At 41.7% G+C, this 23,593-nt stretch overlaps 1 protein-coding gene across 2 annotated transcripts in view; it reads right to left on the bottom strand.

Annotated features, from left to right (window-relative positions):
- col5a1 (procollagen, type V, alpha 1) overlaps positions 1 to 23,593 on the bottom strand; it is a 146,543-nt gene that overhangs the window by 64,477 nt on the left and 58,473 nt on the right. For both annotated transcript variants that reach the window (XM_084047612.1, XM_084047613.1), the window contains exons 5-12: positions 18,488 to 18,619; positions 14,694 to 14,801; positions 13,629 to 14,081; positions 11,887 to 12,447; positions 11,398 to 11,454; positions 2,697 to 2,738; positions 1,658 to 1,720; positions 1,045 to 1,119 (exon numbers count right to left, since the gene is read on the bottom strand). In XM_084047612.1, the coding sequence (XP_083903738.1) occupies positions 1,045 to 1,119; positions 1,658 to 1,720; positions 2,697 to 2,738; positions 11,398 to 11,454; positions 11,887 to 12,447; positions 13,629 to 14,081; positions 14,694 to 14,801; positions 18,488 to 18,619 (1,491 nt within the window). The remainder of the gene's footprint in view (positions 1 to 1,044; positions 1,120 to 1,657; positions 1,721 to 2,696; positions 2,739 to 11,397; positions 11,455 to 11,886; positions 12,448 to 13,628; positions 14,082 to 14,693; positions 14,802 to 18,487; positions 18,620 to 23,593) is intronic.

Raw genomic sequence — 23,593 nt, 5'->3', positions numbered from 1 at the left:
CACATGGCTTTCCCAGACAGCTCCTCCAGCCCCTGAGACCACAAACTGCAACATCTGCTCAACTAATCAACGCAGCCAGCAACAACCAAAGTAATTACCAAAGTTAAGAAGAATGAGAAACAAGCAATGTTATAGGAGCTAAAAACCACTTGTGTTTCTGCAAGCAGAACAGCTAGATCCACCAGCAGTAGCCACAGTTTACATACTAACAACATTGCTTTGTTGCCGTTTGTTTCCCTGACCAAAGTGTGAATGATTGCTTTGAAGATCACACGCAATACATTTCAATTTGGTTCAGAAATACGGGAAATAATTGAGGTCCAAGCCATGTGAGGAGAGAAGGACCACAGTATGTGCTGTAGGTAAACGAAATGCAAACGTTTAAGTGGTCTGTGGCGGACAATGATCATCAAAGTGATTATGACTATTTGTCGTGGTGTCCTGTTATGAATATCATCCACTAGGGGGTGCTAAGAGTGGCGATCCAGCAAATGGCCATTAACCTGTCTAAAGCCCTGCTTCATTGTAAGACAAATAGTGAAAATGGCTCATCTACAAGGTCGCAACTCGTCAAATTGCGTCACACAAATCGGCTGTTTTTGCTATTTGGGGAAACTGTTTAACTTCTTGTAATTTAGATTTTTCATTATTTGAACATTTTTGAAAATGTGTGAAAATTATTGCAATTTCTGAAAATGTCCACCTTTAGTGACATGCCCATAATAGGGTGGTTAAGACATACGATATAAAACAGGTCCATGGAGGAAAAGCCGTTTGATAGGAAACTCCCTCACTACATTCCATAAGACAGTGTAAACCTCTTATCTGTGCTGGGCTACTGATAACACAAGAGAAAAACCTACATCACACTCAACTTAAGCCACAGTGCACACACACACACACACGAAACAAAGTAGAGCCAAGTGCAACAGCTCTGTGGTGAGTGAGTCATTCACCATATGCCGAAGAGAAAAGGGGACCAAACACAACAAAATGGCATGTTTTCCTAATTTAACAGGAGATAAAGGGTATTGATTTACTTACAGGCAGCATCAGGACAGTTCCTGGGGGTCCTGGCAGACCGTCGGCACCGGGAAGACCCGCGCGCCCGTTAGGACCCTGAAAATGACACCCAAGAAGAGGGGAAAAGAGTCAGGGGTTGTAGGTATGGTTTCCATTTATGACATTATTAATAAGCCCTGATATTTTGTATTCTAAGATGTTGGCAAAGCAGACACGTATGACTTTGCATAGTCCTGGCGGCAGTGGTGTAAAGTAACTAAGTACATGTAATCAAGTACTGTAACTGTGCTTATTTCGCCGTTATTATAGATAGGACAGTGGGCTGACAGTGGAGCTACACTTGTAGATCGGCTATTGAATAGCCGAAAACCACTTGAGCCCAATAAAATAGGGATCAAGTGGTTAGTGATCAATAATTATAGTCCGATAACATGATACAGCAGAATCTGAAATGGGACATTCTGCATAAAGAGTACTCTTACCTTTGAACTCTTAACATTGCTAAGTATATTTCGATGCCAATACGTTTGTACTTTGATTTGGAATATAGGACTTTTACTTGTAACTTACTTGAGTATTTTTACACTCTGTTATTTCCACCAAAAATATGAGAACTGCTTCTTCCACAACTCACCCTCTCGCCGGAATCCCCGGGACTACCTGGAGATCCGGAAACACCTGGAGGTCCAGGGAGACCCTACAGAGAACAATAGAATAATGTCAGACAATAAAAGACCTTCATGAAACAACGGCAAAGTAGGGTTGGGAAATATAAAATCAAATGATGTTATATCGACATTGTGATATTTCAGATACAGTAATATCGTGATTATGGCATACTGTAACTGTTGTTCAAAAATGGTCAAAAAGAAATGTCCGAAATAGCGGAAATAGTCTACAAAATTGTAAACATGTGATATTATCGTCACAATATCGATATATCAAGGTATTTGATAAAATAATTTTGTGATATTTGATTTTGTCGCCCAGGCCTACAAGCAATGTTGTTTACCAAAACCTAGCTACAGTTCCACCAAGTATCTCTAATACTTCTAACTCATGCAAACATATGAGGTAGTTATTGGAAAGCTTGTCTGTTCGTTCCTCTCTGTTGTGGGACCCTAGGCCTTTCTTCTCTTGTTTATAACTGTATAGCTTTGAGCTTATTGGCTAATTTCCTTGAATCCCATTCGCAGGGTTTTTTCCACGAATTAAAACATACCATGTAAGTAAATATATAACTGGCACGCCCTTACAGTGTCTGTCTGTCAGGCTGTTTTTTGCCTCTCTCTTTGCTTTTAGATTAGAGTTGACAGCCAGTCGTGGCAGAGTCCTAATGTGTCTCTCACACTTTCATATGCTTGCTTTCTTTTATTTCTTTTTTTTACATTTTTGTGTCACAGTCAGTCCTCTGGGGAAAACGCTGAACATAAAAGTGTTCCATCTACAAGCAACAGGAGAGAAACAGAATAGAGAGACAAGGGATCTATTCGCACTCCCTCTCAGAGAGAGAGAGTGCGAATAGATATCAATCGGGAACACCGTTAATCTGTCTGCAGGAACGATGAGGCGTAAAAAAAAAATAACGAAAGATGACAAGACAAACGAGAGGAAGATGGAGATAGAGAGAGAGCAAAAGATGGCAATAGAAATGTGATTGAGACAAGACTTACTGTTGGCCCCTCAGGCCCCGGTGGGCCCTCCACCAGCATTCCCTGGAACACACAAGCACAAACACACATGAGGTGAGGAAGTCAGGTTTTTCTTTTTTTTCTTCTGGTCCCCGGGGGCAGGGTTAAACTGTTTACTGTTTCACCCAGCAGATGGCTGCTCAGATGGCTGCCTAGATGGCTCAGATGAACTTAGGGGGGGCTGTCAGGGGTTAAAGGGATAGTTCACCCCCAAAATGTTTTTTTTCCCTATCGATTAGTCACCCCATGGAGACTTGAATTCACGGATATTTTTTAGTTTTTGTCGCATTCCTAAGCCAATAATTTGATGGCCAGCGGACCGGTAGGCATTTTGGGGCTGAACTATCCCTTTAACCACTTAAAGCTATACCCACTCAGCTATGCCACCCGCATTGGCATGTGTGGCATGTGTGCATGTCAGTATTGTGTCAATGAACTCATTATAAACCTATGAAATGATGCACATCTTCATGTTTCTAGCTAAGAGTGTTTGCTGACTTGAACCCTAGTAACGGTATTCTGTGGTGAGCGTTCTGTGAAAATCCATGAATCCACAAGCTCGCAACGTGTTGCAACACACGACGCGTGAGCTTGTGGATCTGCAATTTTCAAGATCTGGTGTAGAGGGGGAAAAAGGAGGGGGCCTGGTACATACCCCTGGGGGACTCCCTATGGGGTTTAAGCGGTTAATCTGCAATCCTGGCTGTCATTTCAATTCAGCTGCTGAAAAAGCTTTTTACGGGGCCAGGCTTCCAGCATGGACCCGTATTGTTATTCGCATTATTCCATTTCTTCTTCTTCTTCTGCCGTTTTTGCCAGTTCTGGCTGAACCGTGCATACGCTTTTTATGAAACTCGGCCATATGATAGATGGTCATGAAAAACGATCAAAAAATAAATCTCACAATCTTTCGTCAAAAGGTGGCGCTATAGCACTCAGTTGAAAATGCCAACTTTGAACAGGTACAACTCATGCCCTGTTTTACCTACAGCCATAAAACTTCAATACACACATGCGTCTCCTCATGATGAACAACTTTCACGCTCTGACTTTTGACCTCTGACCCTTAGATCTCCCACCATTTCGAATTATATGAAAAACAGTTAAAACCTATCTCCTCCTGGGATTTTTGAGTAATCTGCACGAAACTTTTTACACATGAACTTTGGACCTATACCAAAAAACGTTTGCAAAATATCTTCCATAAGTGAAAAAATGAAGCTTTAATGAGCCAATGAATATTGCAGTTTTATGACAATTATTCATCTGCCCCTAACACATACATGCAGACTTACCATTCTTTGAAACTTTGCAGAAATGTAAAGGGCCATTCCAAATATCACTGAAACCAATCTTACTCCAATTGGTCAAACGGGGGCGCTATAGCAATTTTTTGAAAATTGAAACTTTAAACAGGCAAAAGTCATGCCTCGTTTGGCCGACAGCCATTAGACCTGCTTACACATGTGCCTTGACTAATGAGGAACACATCTATCATGTTGACCAGTAAGCACCGCCCTTAGATTGTCCGCAATCTTGAGCAGTTTGAAAAACACTTAAACCCAGGATTTTTCAGCTATTTGCGTGAAACTGTATCATGTGTGTGATCTCCTTTCACAGGCTCTTGTCTGTTGGTGGCTTCTCGCTTAAATGTGTGCCCCACAACCTGAAGGTCACCAGTTCAAGCCTCACTTGGTGCAGACTTCATCTAAGTTGCATTTCACACAACATGACTATCAATGAATACATCTGCAATTGTTAAAGATAACATGAAATACTTAATTGAGTGTTTTTTACATACAGCTGATCTACAATCTCACAACTTTTCAGATAGCAATGAGAGTATGTTTTTTCAATGTATAACATACTTCATTGTGAAAATAGCCGATGTACAATCTGACAACTTTTAATGGTTTGTGAGCTTGTAGATCGGCTACTTTCACTAGTTTTGCTTCTGAGGAGATGTACAATTTCTTCATTGGTAAATGGTTTGTGAACGAGTGATCTTAGTGTTAGTGAAACAGGGGCTTGGGTCATGACAGAAGGCAAGCGTTTGTCATCCTCAACAGACAACATCAGCCTGGACAAAGCTATAGCACTATAGGTAGTGTTGCAGCTACCTAAGAGTGCCTCACGACCGCAAGGTTGCCGGTTCAAGCCTCACTTGATGCACACTCATTTAAGTTGAATTGCAAAAAACATGACTCAATCTATTCCGTTTCCATGGCTCTCTCTCTTCAATCTATTCCGTTTCCATGTCTTTCTCTTCAATCTATTCCGTTTTCATGTCTCTCTCTCTGTCTCTTCAATCTATTCCGTTTCTATCTTCAATCTATTCCGTTTCCATCTCTCTCTCTCTCTCTCTCTCTCTCTCTCTCTCTCTCTCTCTCTCTCTCTCTCTCTCTCTCTCTCTCTCTCTCTCTCTCTCTCTCTCTCTCTCTCTCTCTCTCTCTCTCTCTCTCTCTCTCTCTCTCTCTCTCTCTCTCTCTCTCTCTCTCTCTCCCCGTATTATCGCTGCTTGCAGCTATATTTTTAATTTTTATTTAGTGAAAGTTAAGGATAGAACATCTTTTCTCTCACGCTATCTTTCATGCAGTTAATTTCTCTTCTGGGGAATCTCACTATGTCACTTCCACTTTCCCACGCTGTCAAAAACATTTCATTCACAATTCTAAGTGTGAGCACTACCAGCCAATTAGATTCTTTCAATTTGCAGTCAGCCAATCAGGCGATCACACTCCGTTTTGCAAACATCACTGCCTCTGAACCAGTCAGTCGCGCTGCGACGCGTTGTGAGCTTATAGATCTGCTATTTTCAGAGCGCAACACCCGAGCGCAAGGCCTAACAAAAAAATATGTTGGTTTCCGGTTGGCGACCGACCCTATTAAATACGTGCGACCCAGATGATTTTATTGGCATTTGGAGTGAAAAAAAAAAAAAAAAAAAAAATTAAGTCAAAATCCGACCGAGTCGATCAAAAACGTCTTACAAAAAATATATTTGGTGCGACCACATTCGCGAAGTTTAATCAAAGTTTTCTTTCGTCTAAAATATCATGTGCGCAAATGTTTTGTTTTACTATTCATGCGTCATTGCGTCATCGCGAGGAGACGGCGGCACATGCACGTCCTCCTCCAGCCATGGACCTGTGTACAATGTCTGTCGTCTGCCCGTGCAAACCAGCTCCTAAAATAATTCGTTGACTACTAAAACGTTTGCAGACATAATTAAGGAGGTGAAACAGTGCCGATGTCAGTTTTCATCTGCAGCAGGGAGACATGACCGAGCGGATACATGGACCCACATCTCAGTTGCAAAGAAAAATCACCCCTTGACTCTCGTTGCATATGCTGTTGAAAAGACAACTTTGGCATGGACGGGTGGTGAGAGAGAGAGAGAGTGTGTGTGTGTGTGTGTGTGTGTGTGTGTGTGTGTGTGTGCGCGCGCGCGATGCGATACGTGTGCGCGCACTTCTCACACAGACAGTAGCTGCTCATTCCGGGTTTTGGGCTCAGGGTTGCCTCTTATTCCAAATAAATTACTAGGCGCCATCTGAAAAGTCCTTAATGCTGTACACAGCTTCCGACAACAACTCTAAAAGACGTTGTGATCCGCTGGTCCACTGGTTTAATTCATGTGCCGATACAGACGTCTTCGCATCTATCCAGCTGTAGCCTATTAAAGCTCGTTAAGACTCGTCCGAAAGTTTAACAAAGAGTAGTGTAACATTTTTAGTCAGAGGTTAAAACAAGCCAAAACAGTGACATAAGGTGAGCTGAGAGATGAAACAGGGACCCCCTTCTATATTGTATGACATTTTTACTTGGTCTGCTCTTTTTTCCCCTCTACACCTACAGTATATACCTCTTTGCCAAAAATAGCAGATCTACAAGCTTGTGAGCTTGTAGATCTGCTATTTTTGGCTTTAGTCCACCTCAGAAATGGGATGCTAGTGGTTAATGTAAAAAATATATCACACAAAGATTTGGTGCCCCCCCTGTAGTAACTCTGAGGACCCCCTAGGGGTCCCGGACCCCCTGTTGAAGACCCCTGGACTAAAGTGAAATAAGGTAAATTTCTCACCTTGAAAACAATTAAATGCAGACATGTCCTTCTATGTGTCTGAATGCAAAAACCTTATTTATTTGTTTTTGCTTTTAGTTCAAATAAGAAAATAATTTTGCATTAAGATAAGATTTTGTTAGTTAAAAAAGATTACCATTTTTAATAAATAATAATTTCAATAACTGATCTCAATATGGACCCATAATAAGTTTTGCCAAAATCATGCAGCTCTAACGGCTAACAGCAACAGCCATAACAGCAATGGTATTATGGCACAAATAGATAAATATAAATAAATGATATAGGCTACAGTAGTAGTATTCTTTTTAAAATTCTTCTTGTTTTTGTAATGACTTTAGGCCTTTCGTTGCATAGTTAGGGCATCAATATTATAGCCATATCATGATATTAGACTGGATATCGTCGTGATTGTGATTTTGGATATTGTACTATTATGATATGGCATAAGTGCTCTTTTCCTGGTTTAATCTTATTGGTACTCTGTATTGGCAAATACACAAAATTAAGTACTTGCCTGAAAAAAATCTAGTTAGAAAATAGAAAATCGGTAAAACCGGTATCGGCAGGTCAGACTTTTAAAAAAACGGAAATCGGTATCGGCCAAGGATTTTCCAATCGGTGCATCTCTAACTCTACCTCTAAATGTGATATATGGCACTTTATTTTGTATCTTTTACTCAGCTGTTTGTTTCAGTTGTCTGAGTCAGAATGCAGGGATGCTTTGGCAGTGTTTCTGGCTAGATGGTTTTGAACCTCCCTGAAGCCGAATATACTGCATGCCTAAATGCAACGGATGTGCAATGATAGCGTTTTAAGCAGTAAAGATGTATACTGTATATCAGTAATAGAATGGGCTTCAATGTTAAAGCTCTTAGTTCTGAATTGAGCTCATCTCATACCCTGGGCTAAAATGTTTTGTTTCCTGGTTTAATTCATTCACCAGTCAGTATTCTTGGTTTTCCAGCTCCTCAGGCCATTGGTTTAGCCAGTTTGATCCAGGGATAGCCAGTAGCTAAAATATCTGCTTCAAAACACTTTATTTATTCCTTGAAGATGTTTGTTTTGTATTGATATTTTTGGTATGTGAGTGATACAGCACTTTACTTTGGTACTTTACTTAGAGTTGAATTAAAACTCAAAAGTATTCAACCAGTGTGTGGACATTCTATTCAAAGTTTTCAATTGTTTATTGTTTGTTGTTTTCAGACACTATTTTGTAAGTGCAGTGTACATGAACCATTTAATGATTTAGAAATTGGTAACTCAGGAAAACATAGAATATATTAAAAAAGAAGCATTATCGATCATTGCCATAGGGAAAAAAAAAAAAAAAAACTACCTACCCATCCTTCCCACGAGGAAATAAAATAAAATAAAATTCCTTGCTACCCATCATTCCCACAAAAAAAAAAATAAATAAATAAAATAAAATAAATTCCCTACCTACTCAGCCCTAAAATGACAGCCAACCGGAAACCAAAGTTTTTTTTTTTTAGGCCCAACCAAACACAAAATGAATTGTCTTTTAGTTCTACTGGATCTCTTCTCCACTAGTCCCTCCCTAACATTTTAGTCTAGATTTTATTTGTTGACGAAATTGTCAATATATTTAGTCTTAGTTTTAGTCATAGTAGCTTAGTTTTTATTTAGTTTTCGTCAGTGAAAAAAGGTAGTCGACGAACATGTTTCGTCATGGTTTTAGTCTACGAAATCAACACTGCCAGGAGTACAGCATGAATGAGGTATTATCAGCAGCACCACCACCAGTGTCTAGACTCCAGGGAGGGGGGGGTTCTCTATCATCACAGGCTCATCATCATCCATCATCGTGTGTTACTTTTAATGGAGTCTAATCGCCCGTATTTGTTTTTACTTTTATTCTTTAATTCAATACAAAATGTGTTTGGCTCTCAACTTGATCTCTCCTTATTGAATTACTTTCAGGGTAACAGAAGGGTGAACGACAGCAGACAGAGACGGGAGAGTCCTGTTGTGCTGTATGAGTAGCAGACTTTTACACTTTTCAACCCGTCCCGTAAAAACGCAGGAATCGAACTGGGTTTCGATTAAAAAAAACGAAACCTGTTGGACAACGCTCGTTGGATGGCATTTTGGAATAGGGATAAGAGAGATCATAGTTGTTTAGGTGATGTTTTCGTAAAAAAAAAAAATCATTGTGTTTTTTTCATGCACAAGAATGGCTTTCGTGTAAGGGGCTTACCGCCTAGCTTTTACAATAATTTAATTTCAAGTGAAAAACTTTGATTAAACAGCGTTGTGTTTTTCTAATTGAAATGACAAGGACTGCGAGACGGGACGTGAACACAATGAGAATGGCTCCGATGTTTGTTAGATCCGACATGCAGCATTGACTACACTGGCCATCTATTGGATGGAAAGCATCCCACAATAACATCTTCCTCACGGAACCATATACAGTACGCCACCTCATGCTCTGCATCTCTCTGACTCTCTATGGCATTGTTGTGGACAGAAGCACCTCCTTGTGGTCACACGCACATCATCTCTATTGTGTTTGTTGTTCTCGTGACATTTTGGTTTTCTGCTTTGTTGTGGATACAAAAAGCCACACGAATCCTGAATCATGTGATTCCAGACGTTCTTTCCATGGGGCCACAAACCCATTAATTATATGGTGTTTTCTGAGTAAAAATGTTTCAGTGGCTTTTCTTGTAATATTTCACAGGTTATACTGTACCTATGTTCTTTCTTTATGAGAAGAATGTGGATGAGAGAGAGGGAGCGCATCAAAAACAGCTGATCTACAAGCTCAAAACTCATTGCATTGGGACGCACTTTGAGATGAGTGGATCTGCTATTTAAGTCTGGCAAATATAGGTGGATATCAACATTGATTATTGAGGTGGTGAATGGCTCACCTTTTTGTTGGTTATATATATTTTATACCGATATGTACGCGCGCGCACACACACTCGCGCGCGCGAATGGACGTGTGTGCACATGCTCACACACAAATACTCTCTGAAAGGGCATCTGAGGTCTCTTTCATTCTCTCTCTCTCTCTCTCTCTCATAGCGTTCCTTACTCTCTCTGTCACACAAATATACAGAACAGAGCGGTGACATTTGTGTTTGAGCGGAGACAGCTGCAGCTGTGATGTGGAAGGAGCTTAAGTGTCCTGAAATTCCGCCACCAGGGAAATGTAATTTCCTTTAGGATTCTTCAATAATTTCTGTCATATTGCATTTATGCTGCGAAACATATATATATTTAATATATATATATATATATATATATATATATATATATTAAAAGCAAACACAGAAATATTCAAACCTGATCAAATTGACTGATCTATATCAGAACAAATATATATTCTGGATGAAAGTAGTGTCTTTATCTTTGCCTGTCCATGTGTAAAGCCTGGTTTATACTTGATTTCACGCCAGATGTCACAGTACATTACAGCACGACAGATTGTGAGATCATCATTGATGTAACACGCCAGAGGCTACTCAGAGCCTAACTAACGGCATGCATTGGTCAACGAGGAAGTATCGTCGTGGACAGCTCCTCCGTTACCAACATGACACGCAGGTCCGATTAACAAGGAAGGGACAGGGCTTGCTGTTTTCATTCGTAGAGATTCTGGCATAATTAATGAGTCTAAAGACAGACCAAATAAAGGGTTCCTTCAGGGATGTTTTTGGGGGGAGAGAAATACTTGACATGAACATTTATTGAACGGAGAAGATTTCGTTTTCTGAGGATTTAAACCACACTGTAGGAGATATCTGGTGGATAGGGACTTAAAGCATATCCTCGCATTATTTCCCCTCTCTCTCCATCTCTCCCTGATGTTTACTCTGGTCCCAGTGTGTTTAGATACCAGAGACCATTTACAATCCGGTGCGGTGGTCTTTGTCCAAATGTTTACGCTGTCGTCTCGATGACCAGCAGGGAGGGGGGCGGAGGGAGGGGGGTTCGAGGTATCGGACCAACGATACGTAACGAGAGGGGTTCGGCCGTAGGATCGCCATGCAGTCAGAGGTTTGAGGGGTGGAGGTTGTGTTTAGATGTGGATCACGGATGTTAACACCTCCTACACATTCCCCATACAGACAGACTCACAGCCTACATCTGTTGGTCAGACAGATCAGCGGTTCTCAAACCAGTGGTCCGGGGACCACCAGCGGTCCTTGAGGGAGTTCCAGGTGGTCCCTAGCTAAATGATGGAGAGTTAGTAACCAAATGGACACTTATAGAACTTTAACTCTTGAGAGCGTAAAATGAAACCAAATGGACACTTACGGGTCCATTTGGTTTCATTTTACGCTCTCTAGAGTTAAGTTATTGTAAACTTCTGAATTACTTAATTACATTTTTTTTATTTTGATCAACGTTTGCCTGTTATCTCTCCTATGGTACCAACATCAATGCAGCAAGGAATTGTGGACACAATCTTATTCAACAATAATAAAATATTCTAAGTCTTGGGTCTGAGAGTCTAAATCTCATCAAATGGTGGTTCCGTGGCTCAAATGCCCAATAAATAATGGACCTTGATATGAAAAGGGTTGAAAACCACTGAGATAGATGCAAAAAGATACTCACAGGCTCAATAACAGCAGGCTCTCCCTTCTGGCCCTTCTCACCACGAGATCCATCAACCTACACGGCAAACACAAAACACACCGTCAGCATCCTCCTCCTCTTCATCTCCCTCATCATTACTGTCTTCCTCATCTTCATGATCTTAGTAGAGCTGGGTAATATATCGATATTATATATGATATTGTGATATTGAGTTTAGATATTGGAATTTTGAATATCGTATCATTTAGATTTGGTACTTATTTTTTGTACATGTCAATAATACTTCAAAAAATTGCGAAAACAACTGATCTGTTGTATCACAACATTTTGTGGGCTTGTAGATCTGCTATTTTAGCTTTTTTTTAAATGCAAAAGACAATTTATATCATCACAATATGATATTATCATCATAACATCGATATTGAGGTATTTGGTCAAAAAATATTGTGACATTTGATTTTGCCTGATCACGTCTGTGGCATCATCATCATCATACGTCTATCTCACCTGTCCATAGTACTCATCGGTCTCAGCGGGCAGGACCTTGCCCGTGGTCTTGTCTCCGTAATCCAGGTCCCCGTAGTTGTAGACGTCCGTGTCCAGGTCTCCGTAGTCGGCGATGTGCTCCTCCTTGAACCCGTCCAGGTCGGTGTAGTCCGCCTCTCCGTCCAGGCCCATGTCCGTTCCGGTGGCGACGGAACCCCCGGCTCCTGCCCCGGCACTGGCCGATCCGCCTCCCGTGGAAGATGATCCTCCGGCCGAAACGGAACCGCCACCGCCGACGGACACGGAACCTCCGCCGGTAGAGCCGCCTCCCAGGGTGATTGTTGAGCTGCTTCCTCCGCCACCACCACCTCCAAGGTTGATGGTACTACTGCTGCTACTGCTGCCGCCTCCTCCACCTCCTAGGTTGATGGTACTACTGCTGCTGCTGCTGCCTCCGCCACCACCTCCTCCAAGGTTGATGGTACTACTGCTGCTGCTGCTGCCTCCTCCACCACCCGTGGTGTAGCCTTCCTCGCCGTAGTCGTAGCCGTCGCCGTAGCCGTCATCGTAGGCAGTGCTGACCTATGAAAACCACAGATTAAAGTTATGAAGAAAAGGAGTACCACCACCACCGCGCCTCAGCCAAGTCAAGCAGTCGGCTACAAGTATGGGCGACGAGCATAAGAAATCACAAATGACCAGGCCTATCAGGGACAGCGTTCAAACTGCTGTTCCGTTCCCACAGTGGAAAGCAGTCCCTGATGGGTCCATGTAGTTGGTGACGTGAAATATAGGCTGTCCACCGACAGAACAAGTGAGAACAAGAATAAATACAGCTGTAAGTGCAGTTATTGCAGAAATAGATTGTTGTGCAATCACAACAATCAACAAGAGTTTCTCGATGGAAAAGACATTTTCGCTGTTCTTCTTCCAACTGGATTTGGAAAGTGCACAGTAATGGTGTCAGATGTTTTGTTTTACAATGATTAGCTGAATGAGTTTGACAAGGTACTGTCGCCCACTATACTCGTCAAAGTATGATGTGTGGGGCCACTGGCAACATTGGTACAAGTAACTCAGTACTGTAATTGGATAAATGTTTTTAAATCCAAAATGACAGAATCCAATCTTTTAAATTTATCTGGTTATGGAAATGTAATTCTTCTGTAGAAATCTCTTTTGAAATGTGTTTTATTTTAATTTAGTCTCCTTATGTGTTTTCTGTTGGCAACTGTGTTTTTAATTATGCTGCTGTCTGTCTTGGACAGGTTTCCCTTGAAATTTTTATTCTCAAAGCTGACTAGTTAAATACAGATTAACCCATTCAATCCGGGAACGTATCTCTGTCATTTTAGATTTCTTTGACTATTCAAAAGTAGCAGATATACAAGCTCATTGCCGTGCTATGAGCTTGTAGGTCTGCTATTTTAGAAAAATCGTGAAAATTTGTAACATTTGTAACTCAAATATTTGCTTCTGGAGGTCCCTGGAACAAAATATTTGACAAATGTAAAAGATATATATTCAAAAATGTGCACGACTTTTCACGATTTTTCAAAAATAGCAGATCTACAAGCTCATATGAGCTTGTAAATCTGCTATTTTTGAATAGCCAAAGATATCTTAAAATGACACAGATGCGTTCCCGGATTGAATGGGTTAAAACAGCTACTATGCCAACACCAAGGATTCATTCAAGCAATTGATAACTGAGGGTTTAGGTCTATAAAGTAAACCCTCCTCTCTCGTGGGAGTCAACTCACCGAAGTCCTGTTGGCGGTCATGGTGATCGTCGCCCCGTCGCTGCCGGCGCCGGCGCCGCCGCCGATGACCTGCCTCTCGATCTCCGCTCCGGTGCCCAGGTCGACCTTGCCCCCCAGGCCCAGGTCCAGCTCTCCCCCGGTGCCAGTGCTGGTGATGGTGACGCGTCGGGAGGTGTCGGTGTCGGGCTGCGCCGTCGACTCGTCGTAGTAGGTGTCGTAGTTGCCGTAGGTGTCGTAGCTGTCGTACGGGCTGGCCTCCTCCCCGTAGGCCTCGCCCGCTTCGGCGGCCGCCGCCTTGCCGACGGAGCCCGCCGAAGAAGAGCTGCTGGATGAAGAAGAAGAGCCCCCGGAGGAGATGGAGGTGGAGGTCAGCACTTTGCCCTCAGCGGCGGCGCCGGCGCTGCTTCCTCCTCTGACGCCCGTCCCCAGAACTTCTCTCGTTCCCCCTTGTACCTGGAAGGAAAAAAGTAGACACATTTTGTTGTTGTTTTTTTGTAACTACAAGAAATGTGACGCTAAATGCAGTAGGTAATGTCAACCCTTCTACCATCTTTGACAACTAATATTTAAAGCTACAATCCGTAAGATTTATGTCCTGATATTGCACTTATGATCTTCAGGGAGTACTACTTGTCAACCAGTAGGTGTCCTATACCCGACTCCTGGGTATAAACGGAAGATTAATCGCTGCAGATGTAATAGTTATATTGTATTGTAAAACATACTCTAATACTGATTGGTTAAAATTAGGCATGTAACGATTCACTCAACTCACGATACGATTCAAATCACGATACTAGGTTCACAATACGATTTTTCATTTTTTTTAAAACACAAAATTATTTTCCAGATCGACAAACGGAACCACTACTCTACATCCTCCCGGTGGGGGCTCCTCACTGGCAGGTGAGCCAGTAGGATACAACAGCAGTGACAATACATACACTAGTGTGTGGGGAGGAATCAATTGCATTACGACCCCAGAAATTGGGGTGAAAAAAGGGGTAAAAAGCACAACAACAAAAAACATGTATTAAGGCTGGCCAAGAGTGAGTAGTGGAGTACCTTGATGACTTCGGTGGTTGTCTCCTCGCCGGCAGGGTTTTCGTTGGGCTTGCCGTCCATGTCCTCATAGTAAGGGTATTCATAATAATAGCTGTCCTCCTCCGTGTTCTACACACCCAATAAACACACATTCATTGGGAGCAAAGAGAAACAAACACAGAAACAATACAAGTATTAATAATTTATCATCAAGTCGACGAATGGTCACAGCATCTGTGTTACTGTGCTGTTGTTGTTACCACCTCTTCTTAAACCCTACACACTAAACAACAATGCTGCTAAATAGGGGAACCTCTTTCGGTGCTACCTACCGGACCTACTTAAAAGGTGCTACAGCAGTGGGTCTCAAACAACTTTCATAGCAGGTACCCCCAATTTCATATGTATTAAGCCGTGGAAGCCATATGAAAAGATTTTGTACCAGGGACCCGCATTAGAGAATATTTTTTATGTTAGATTAGAATTATTACTAAAACTGTCTACACTGTTAGGTGGGGATATAACAGTGACGAGAGTGAAACATTCTCCCATTGGGCTCAACTTCCAGCCGGAGAAATAATAGTGAAATTGAACTTTTAATTGCTATTATGGGATCCCTCTCTTTTGGATTGTATAGTCCATAACATAATTGTTCAAAACATCTGAAATGTATTAATTTTATTGTACTGTACTGGCCAAGATGAACCGCTTGTTCTAAAACAAAAAATATAAAAACAAAAAAAAAGATCTGCTATTTTAAACTTTTATTGTATTTCTAATTGATTGAAATGTTGTGAATTTCTTTAGAACATTTTCCCTGTGTAAAATGACACGCCCCAAAAAAAAAAAGAGTAGGGGACGCCGGGCTGATGCGCATGGTTGAAGTGCAGCATCATCAGTCATGTGTATCGTAATGTAGCTGGATGGCTGGGCGGAGGGAGGCAGGCGTGTGCCAAACATAAGCCATTGATCAGAAAACTTGCAGGAATGTTCCCCTCCTGCTCAACCTTCCCATTCTCTACGATCCTCCTACAGTACAGCGGTAACACTGTACTGTACCTCTTACTCTCTCTCTCTCTGTTGCAACTTGTTACCGCTGAATGATAGATGGCTTTTCCGCTCCATTTGTGAGTGCATCTGTCATAACCGTCAACACGCCAGCACCGCTTTCTCTAAACATGACAGCATATACTGTACATAGCAAGTCTTGCGCTGTTTCTGACGCTTAAAAAAGCAGCTGTCCCCCTCCTTCGCTTTGCCCATATTGACACTGACAGACCCCCAGGGCACAGGAGAGGTCAATAAGGCATGTATGGGGCGGGGGTGATCTTCATTTCTAATGGACTGATAGATAATATATTGACGTAAATCATTTAGAAATGTGATATTTGAAGATATAACGGTGCGCTATCCATACATTATAAATGTAGAGAGTATTGGCATTTTTTTGCTATTTTTGACAAATTTACGACAACATGGCGCTTAAAGGTAGGGTAAGCGATATTTTTGTTTTTTTTTGGTTAAAAAAGTACTATATTCTGATAGTAATCATTGCTGCAGAGCGTTTGTCCAGTCACAGGGGTCTCTCCAGCTCTTTAGTAAACAGAATATAGTACATTTTCAGGTAGGTGACACATTTTAAGCCAATCAGGAGAAAGTATTGAAAATGCATTTTCTGTTTAATAAAGAGCTGGAGAGACATGGGAGACTCATTTTACTGAACAAACACTCTATAGCAATGAGTACTATCAGAAGAGAGCTATTTAACACTTATTTTAACCAAAGTAAATCACTTACCCTACCTTTAAGGCTTAAGTGATTAAAACCAGGAATACCATACTGTATCACAACATTATGATATCCAACATGTCAGACGATATCTATAGTTATCACTTTGGTGTAGATCACATATAATATCACATATAATATCGATATACTGTTAGGGCCCAGCCCTAACTGTGCATATTGCTGAAGGTGTTCTTTTGCAACTACATTCAGCAGCACCACTACTCTGCTACTGTATATAGCAGGTGCATATATTGTATCAGTATTCAGTGCATGAAATGATACAATAAAGTGATGCAGGCAGTCACCATATCATTCCTGCATATTATTAAGGAACTGCATAACACATAAGAAAAAAAAAAAACTTTTCTTCAGTCAGCACTTTTCATCTGGCAGACGGCAACCTTTTAAACATGAGCCAAACAGGCTCTTTTCAACATTACAGTACTGTATGTCCAACCCCATATCTGATTAGGGTATTAGAAGATATCTTTGCTGTGGGGCGGAAACCTTGTATCTCCATATATATATGTTTAAATGTGTTTTGTCGTTTCACAGATTAATGCAACTACTTTGTGAGAGTGCTGCGCAAAAGTAGCTAAAATAGCCGCACACAACGCAGTGTGATGCGGCAGCGGCACGTGAGCTTGTAGAATGTCTCCTTGCTATTTTAGAAACTTTCTTTTAAGTGAAAGTGAAAGTGGATAAGTGTGTGTGGGTTTTGTAAATATTTAACCAATGAAATGTTTTAACAATTGCTTGTTACTAAATAATAACTGTATTGGATCCATTGGAACACAGTTTATTTTTATTCCATTTCCTGAAAAGTCACAGTTTTGGACATACAAGGTTTTCACCCGACGGCGCCGATATTAAGGATTATGGAAAATGGGCTTCCTTGAGCATTTGATCCAAGATTGAATAGTTCTCTCTGAGGATTTAATGTCCCAAGGCAATATCCTGCTAATGACCTCTAGCACAGGGGTTCCCAAAGTAGGGGTCGCGACCCCACTTGGGGTCGCGGGAGACTGACGTGGGGTCGCGAAATAATTTTGGGTCATTAAAAAAAAAAAAAAAAAAAAAGTTTTTTTTTTTTTTTTTTTTTTTAACTTTAAATTCAACAGAATGGATGAAATACCATCTAAAATGATCACAAATGGTACATTTTACCATTTTAATACAATACAAATGCTTTTTTTATTTTAGTTTATGTGTATAAATGACCTCCAGGTTTAGGTGGGGTCGCGAGTCAATTTCCGCCTTATTTTGGGGTCGCGGGCTGAAAAGTTTGGGAACCCATGCTCTAGCATGCGGCTGGGCCATTGTCTGTCAAGTAATTGAAAAAGAAAAAAAGAAATGCAATGGCAAAAATAACATAATCTTAGATGAGAGTAAAGCCATCATAATAATGCTATGAATTATGAGTTCAATGCGATGATTGAGTCGCCAACAGAGTTGAGCCGATAGAATAAACAAATAAAGGCTAAGAAAAGTACACAGTAAACTTTAGTGTTAATTTAACTTTGAGAGAGTACAGATGGTACCAAACTGACTCTTAGCCCATTTGCAACTCTGGAAGGGTACACAACGCACGGGTTCATGAAGGACCCAAATGGTACTAAATGGACCCTTAACCCATTCAATCCGGGAACGCATTTGTGCAAATCTTTTAGTATTATATTTTTTAAAGCAAACATTTTGAACTAAAATCTTTGCTTCTGGAGGTCCCTGGAACAAAATATTTTACACATGTTTGCTTTAGAAATATATATATTCAAAGATGTACACAAATTTTAAGCGATTTCTCAAAAAATAGCAGATCTACAAGCTCATAGTGCGGCACTCGGTGCCGTGCAATGAGCTTGTATATCTGCTATTATTTAATAGCCAAATAATTCTTAAAATGACACAGATGCATTCCCGGTCTTAATGGGTTGGTTAACCCATTTGTAACTCTGAGAAGGTTCCTTAGGTTCCGTCTATATCCTCTCACAGTTACACATGTCACATTGAAAGAGGACGGCACTCACGTATTCGTCAGTGTTGGGGTCTTGGGCCTGGGGCTGGTCGGGTATGGGCACCTCGCAGTCGGGGCTGTAGTGCTCGCAGTAGTCGTAGGCAGCACGATGGTCGGCCACGATCATCAGCTGCTGGATGTCTCCCTGGAAAACCCAACACACAAGTACACACAGGAAGTCGTGAGTCCCACGTAATGGATGTAAACAAACAAACAAGCAAATACATTGATAACTAACTAAAACACCGGGGTCAGCGTCACACTCTGTGACCCCCGAAGAGGAGGGGAAAAAAAACGATAGCAGCTTAAATAAACAAAGATGTGGGAGGATATAACATCTGTGAGTAATATTGTCACGCCGCTGTACAGGCATTCCTGAAAAGTAGGTCAAGCAAAGCGGAACCGAGAAGGTGACTAAATGACGGTCGGGGACCTTTGTCCCGCGTCCAAAAATTGTCATATCGCATCATCGTATAATGAGCGAAACAGTGTGAGAAAGGAGAGCTACAAGAGAACACGGAACAGATGATTAATACAGCTCATTTTAGACTACACCAGGCGCACACACACACACACACACACACACACACACACACACAAACAACGCACATGTGCACATGTGCGCACACAGCGTCTCCCTCCGTTGCCCTTTTAATTACTTTAACAATGCACGTCGTAAAACCCAGACCCCTGCCAAATGGGAAATGAGTGATTTAGCCTTCTAAGTCATCATGTAAGACAAATGGAGCCACTTGGCATCATGTGCAATGAGGAAGACATGAGCAGACCTGCACCCAACATACAGATCTAAACACAACGCTTTGATTTACAGAGGTCAAGACATACACAGAGAGAGAGAGAGAGGGGGGGAGGGAGGGAGAGCAGGGAGAGGGATTGAGGGAGAGGTAGAGAGAAGGAGAGGCAGAGGGAGGGAGGGAAGGAGGAAGGGAGAGAGAGAGTGAGAGAGAAACTAAAGAAGACAGAGAGAGCAGAGTCAGAAAGAAAGAAAGAAAGAAAGAAAGAGAAAACAGAGAGGGAAAAGGGGAGAGAGGGAGCGAGAGATCAGAGAGAGAGAGAGAGAGAGTGAGAGAGAAACGAAAGAGAGGACAGAGAGAGCAGAGTCAGAAAAACGAGTAAGAAAAGAGAAAGACAGACAGAGAAAGAGCAAGAAAGAGCAACATAAGAGCATAAGAGAGAGAGAGAAGGTTCTGAAGGATCCCCAGGCAGCTAAGGGAACCGGGTGTGTATGTGTGTGTGTGTGTGTGTGTGTGTGTGTGTGTGTGTGTGTGTGTGTGTGTGTGTGTGTGTGTGTGTGTGTGTGTGTGTGTGTGTGTGTGTGTCTGTGTGTGTGTGTGTGTGTGTGTGTGGTGTGTGTGTGTGTACCACATGTTCTCTGACACAAAAGCCTGTTGCACCAAACCATTGTATTATCAATCCAAATTCCACTTGATCACACTTACAAAGCCAACATTTATATGATGCCACATAATACGTTGTCACGCAAAAGCTGATGGAAAAAATCTGCAATGGAATGACAATCTTAAAGCTGTCGTCCCAAAAATAATTAACTTTGACATCCCTTTGACACAAATTCTTTTTTTTTTTTTTTTGCAACTTGTGCTTCTACATGCAGAGCTGGATTTATTTTTATGACTAAGCAAGGTTCTAATTTGTAATCGAACCCACCAGGGACAATTTGTTCACACTGCTGAACTGCCAGCCTGCCTTCAGAATAACTTATTTCCCTAGAAGAACACCCTGGTAGACGCTCATTCCAGTTCTGTTCTTTGGCTTGTGTCATCTCTGGGGGATTACGACGAGGGGACAATGAAAAACAACGCCCCCCCCCACCCCAAAAAAAACCTTGTCCAAGAAAACGGTGAAACTGCTGTTGTTGAAACGGTGCCATCCGCGATCTCAGCTAAACAGTAACAAAGCACACCAAGCTCCCATGAATCTTTGTGTGGTGGTGGATAATGAAAAAAAAAAGCACACGCATTGATCACACCACATTAAGCCTAGTGTGTGAGTCACCATGCGAATGAAGACGTCTGGTGGTGTCAGCTGTGTTCTGGCACCACACCAGGAGAAACCCAGACCTTAGGGTCACGTTGTGAGTGTATATCTTTTCCTCATTGTGTGGAAGCAGCGTTTCACAACGTCAGTGGAATGGAATGATGGGAGTGTTATTAACCGCTTCAAACCCACCACTACATCAGTGGTTTCCAAACTTTTTACATTTCAAAGACCCCCCCCTTAACTCTGACAGTGCACGAATGGAACCAAATGGACCCGTAAGGGTCCATTTGGTTCCATTCGTGCACTGTTAGAGTTACAGACTTGTAATGGTGTGTTCACACGGGCAGATTAAAAGATACACAGATACAAAAATACACTGCATCTTTGTCGCTGTGTTGCTTTGTATCTGTGTTGCTCAACGCGGTCGCTGACGTCATCAAACGTGCGGACATCGGAGCTACAGTTGTAGCTTTGTATCTTTGTCGTTAGAGCTACAGCTACAAATGTCGGATGTATCTTTGTATCTTCATGTCGCTGGTGAAAATGAATGGTAGCATGTGTCTTTTAATCTGCCCGTGTGAACGCACAACTAGGGTCCATTTAGAACCCGCTCAAAAAAAACACTTTGGGGCTTTATACTTGATCAACTCCTTTATATTCCTCTACACCAAAGCTTGTAGATCTGCTGTTTTTTGCGTAACGTTCACCCCAGAGTAGGGACGCTATAGGGTTCATGTGGTTATGCAAGCCCTATATAGTTTGACATACGAAGAAAATGCACGCGCTGTGAGCTTGTAGATCTTTGACAATAAGCCCTAAATAGGGCCGCCAGGTTTGAAAGCGGTTAACATCTTGAAAACGGGGTTGCATGTTCAATAATGAATGAACCCACCCAGGTCACTATATATAGAGATGAGAGCTTTGTAACTTATTACTTATTACTCCCGTCTTACTCTTGCTTTTGTCCCACGCCTTCACCTCCTTCTCTAAGAGGAGCAGCAGGAGTCTCCTTCCTCCTCCTGGCCTGGTGCTCCTTATTCCAAGAGGAGCAGCAGCTTGAGATTCTAACCACACAAGGCATGCGGTCTTCATTAACTGCTAATAGTTAATCATCATACTATATGTTCAAAGCTGCACTGGGAACATCTCTGTGGTACAGAGAACATTACCGATGATGAGTCATGTGCGCACGCACACACACACACACGTGCACAGGACAGAGAGAGAGAGAGAGAGAGTGCTGTGCAGGCTGTGAGACAAACGAGTGTTATTTTAAGGTCCTCTTTATTGAGACTGTAAAAGCTGATGTCTGTGTTTGATTGTAGGAACCTTACAGCCAGAGGCGTGGTGGCAGAGAGAGAGAGAGAGAGAGAGAGAGAGAGAGAGAGAGAGAGAGAGAGAGACACACACACACACACACACACACACACACACACACACACAGAGAGAGAGAGAGAGGATGCAGACCTGAGTTGAGCTATGCTGGGTTGTTAAGGGCCACAAAGTACAACTCACCCCAGCTGTCTGTGCTTTAAATTTATGGTAAAAACTGAATTATTAGAAACACACTTCTACAATCAGACCTTCTTTCCACATTCAAAATGTGAGATCTAACTGGCTTTTGGATAATACCAAAATCATGTGGGGACCCACAGGTTGAGAACCACTTCCGCACTGTATTTACAGTTTGTAGTGTGGTCCTGTGAAAAAGTCACACAACCAAACAGTGAGGGCCTCACCACATCCCTCGCTACACACTCTGCCAAGTGTTACATGATCAGCACTTTACAGGTGTAAGGACTGTCTCCCAGGTGGACGCTATCGCTAAACCTTCCCATTCAGCTTTCTGAAAGGGAGTGAGCGATGCAACTGTAAACATGAAAAGAGCTAGGCTAAGCAGTAAGCACATCCCCACAATGCTTTATATAATCGGTGCTGGACCAAGAGAACTCAAACTAGAGAAAGGTAATGTCTTCACACAGTATAATATAATGCTGTCCTGTGCTTTTTATTCAACAAACAAACAGATTTTCGCCCAGCCGGGTGAAACGATGTTTGTTTGGGACGGCGTTCAGGAGGACAATATTATATATACTGTGTGGAGGTGGACGACATACTATCTTTCTTTACAATGCAATTATGCAACCGGCTCATGCATTACAGTAAGTGCACTTTTTGCAGTTGAAGATGCATTGTTTTCCAAAACTGCAAATGGTGTTATTTTTTTTGTTTTTAGTTTTTTCAGCAGGAAAAGACCCCTAACAACAATATGTCACTTTTGTCACACAAAGCTTTTCCACCTAACCGTGAATTAGGCCTAGCCATTACGCCAGGGTACAGTACATTCAAGACGTTGTTTCATAAGAAGGGATACTGTATTGTGCAGCAGCTGTATGCACAGTCAGCATTTCACTTCAGTGCCTCACAAGAGACTCTATCATCATAGTGGCCCGATTCACCCCAGCAGAGAATGCCAGATTATAGCTTAGTGACAGAGGTTTTCTCCATGGTCATGTAATCAGAAACCTAAGGCACACGTGACAGACATACACATGACATTTATATATGCCATATATAAATTACACCGGCTGCCACAAAACACATGCACGCATTGTGCACATGCACGCGCAGATACAGTGGTGGAAAGTAGCTAGGTACATTTACTCGAGTACTGCACTTAAGTGCAATTTTGAGGTACTTTCACTTTACTTGGGTATTTCCATTTTCAATGCTTTGTACTTATTATACTCCACTACATCTCAAGGCAAATTATTTGACATATTCAGTCAGTAGTTACTTAGCAGATTTTGATTATTATTTCAAAACATTATATGAACGACTAGAGCCCTATTTTATACTTTCCACAAGATGTGAGCTTGTGGATCAGCAGTTTTTTTTAGTTTTATAGTTTCTGTTTTGTACTTTTACTTTGCATATTTTAATAGTTAATACCAATACTTTTGTACTTTTTTTGTAATTTTTTGAATACAGGACTTTTACTCATATTCATATTGTGTTATTGGTACTTTCAATTAAGTAAAAACATCAGAGTACTTCTTTCACCACTGCACAGATATAAAAGAAGAGAGAGAGAGAGAGA

This window comes from Gymnoscopelus microlampas (genome assembly GCF_963454915.1).
Source record: "Gymnoscopelus microlampas genome assembly, chromosome: 21".
Classification (NCBI taxonomy): Eukaryota; Metazoa; Chordata; class Actinopteri; order Myctophiformes; family Myctophidae; genus Gymnoscopelus; species Gymnoscopelus microlampas.
Note: the sequence above shows the minus strand (reverse complement) of the source record. Positions and strands in the feature narration are given on the sequence as shown.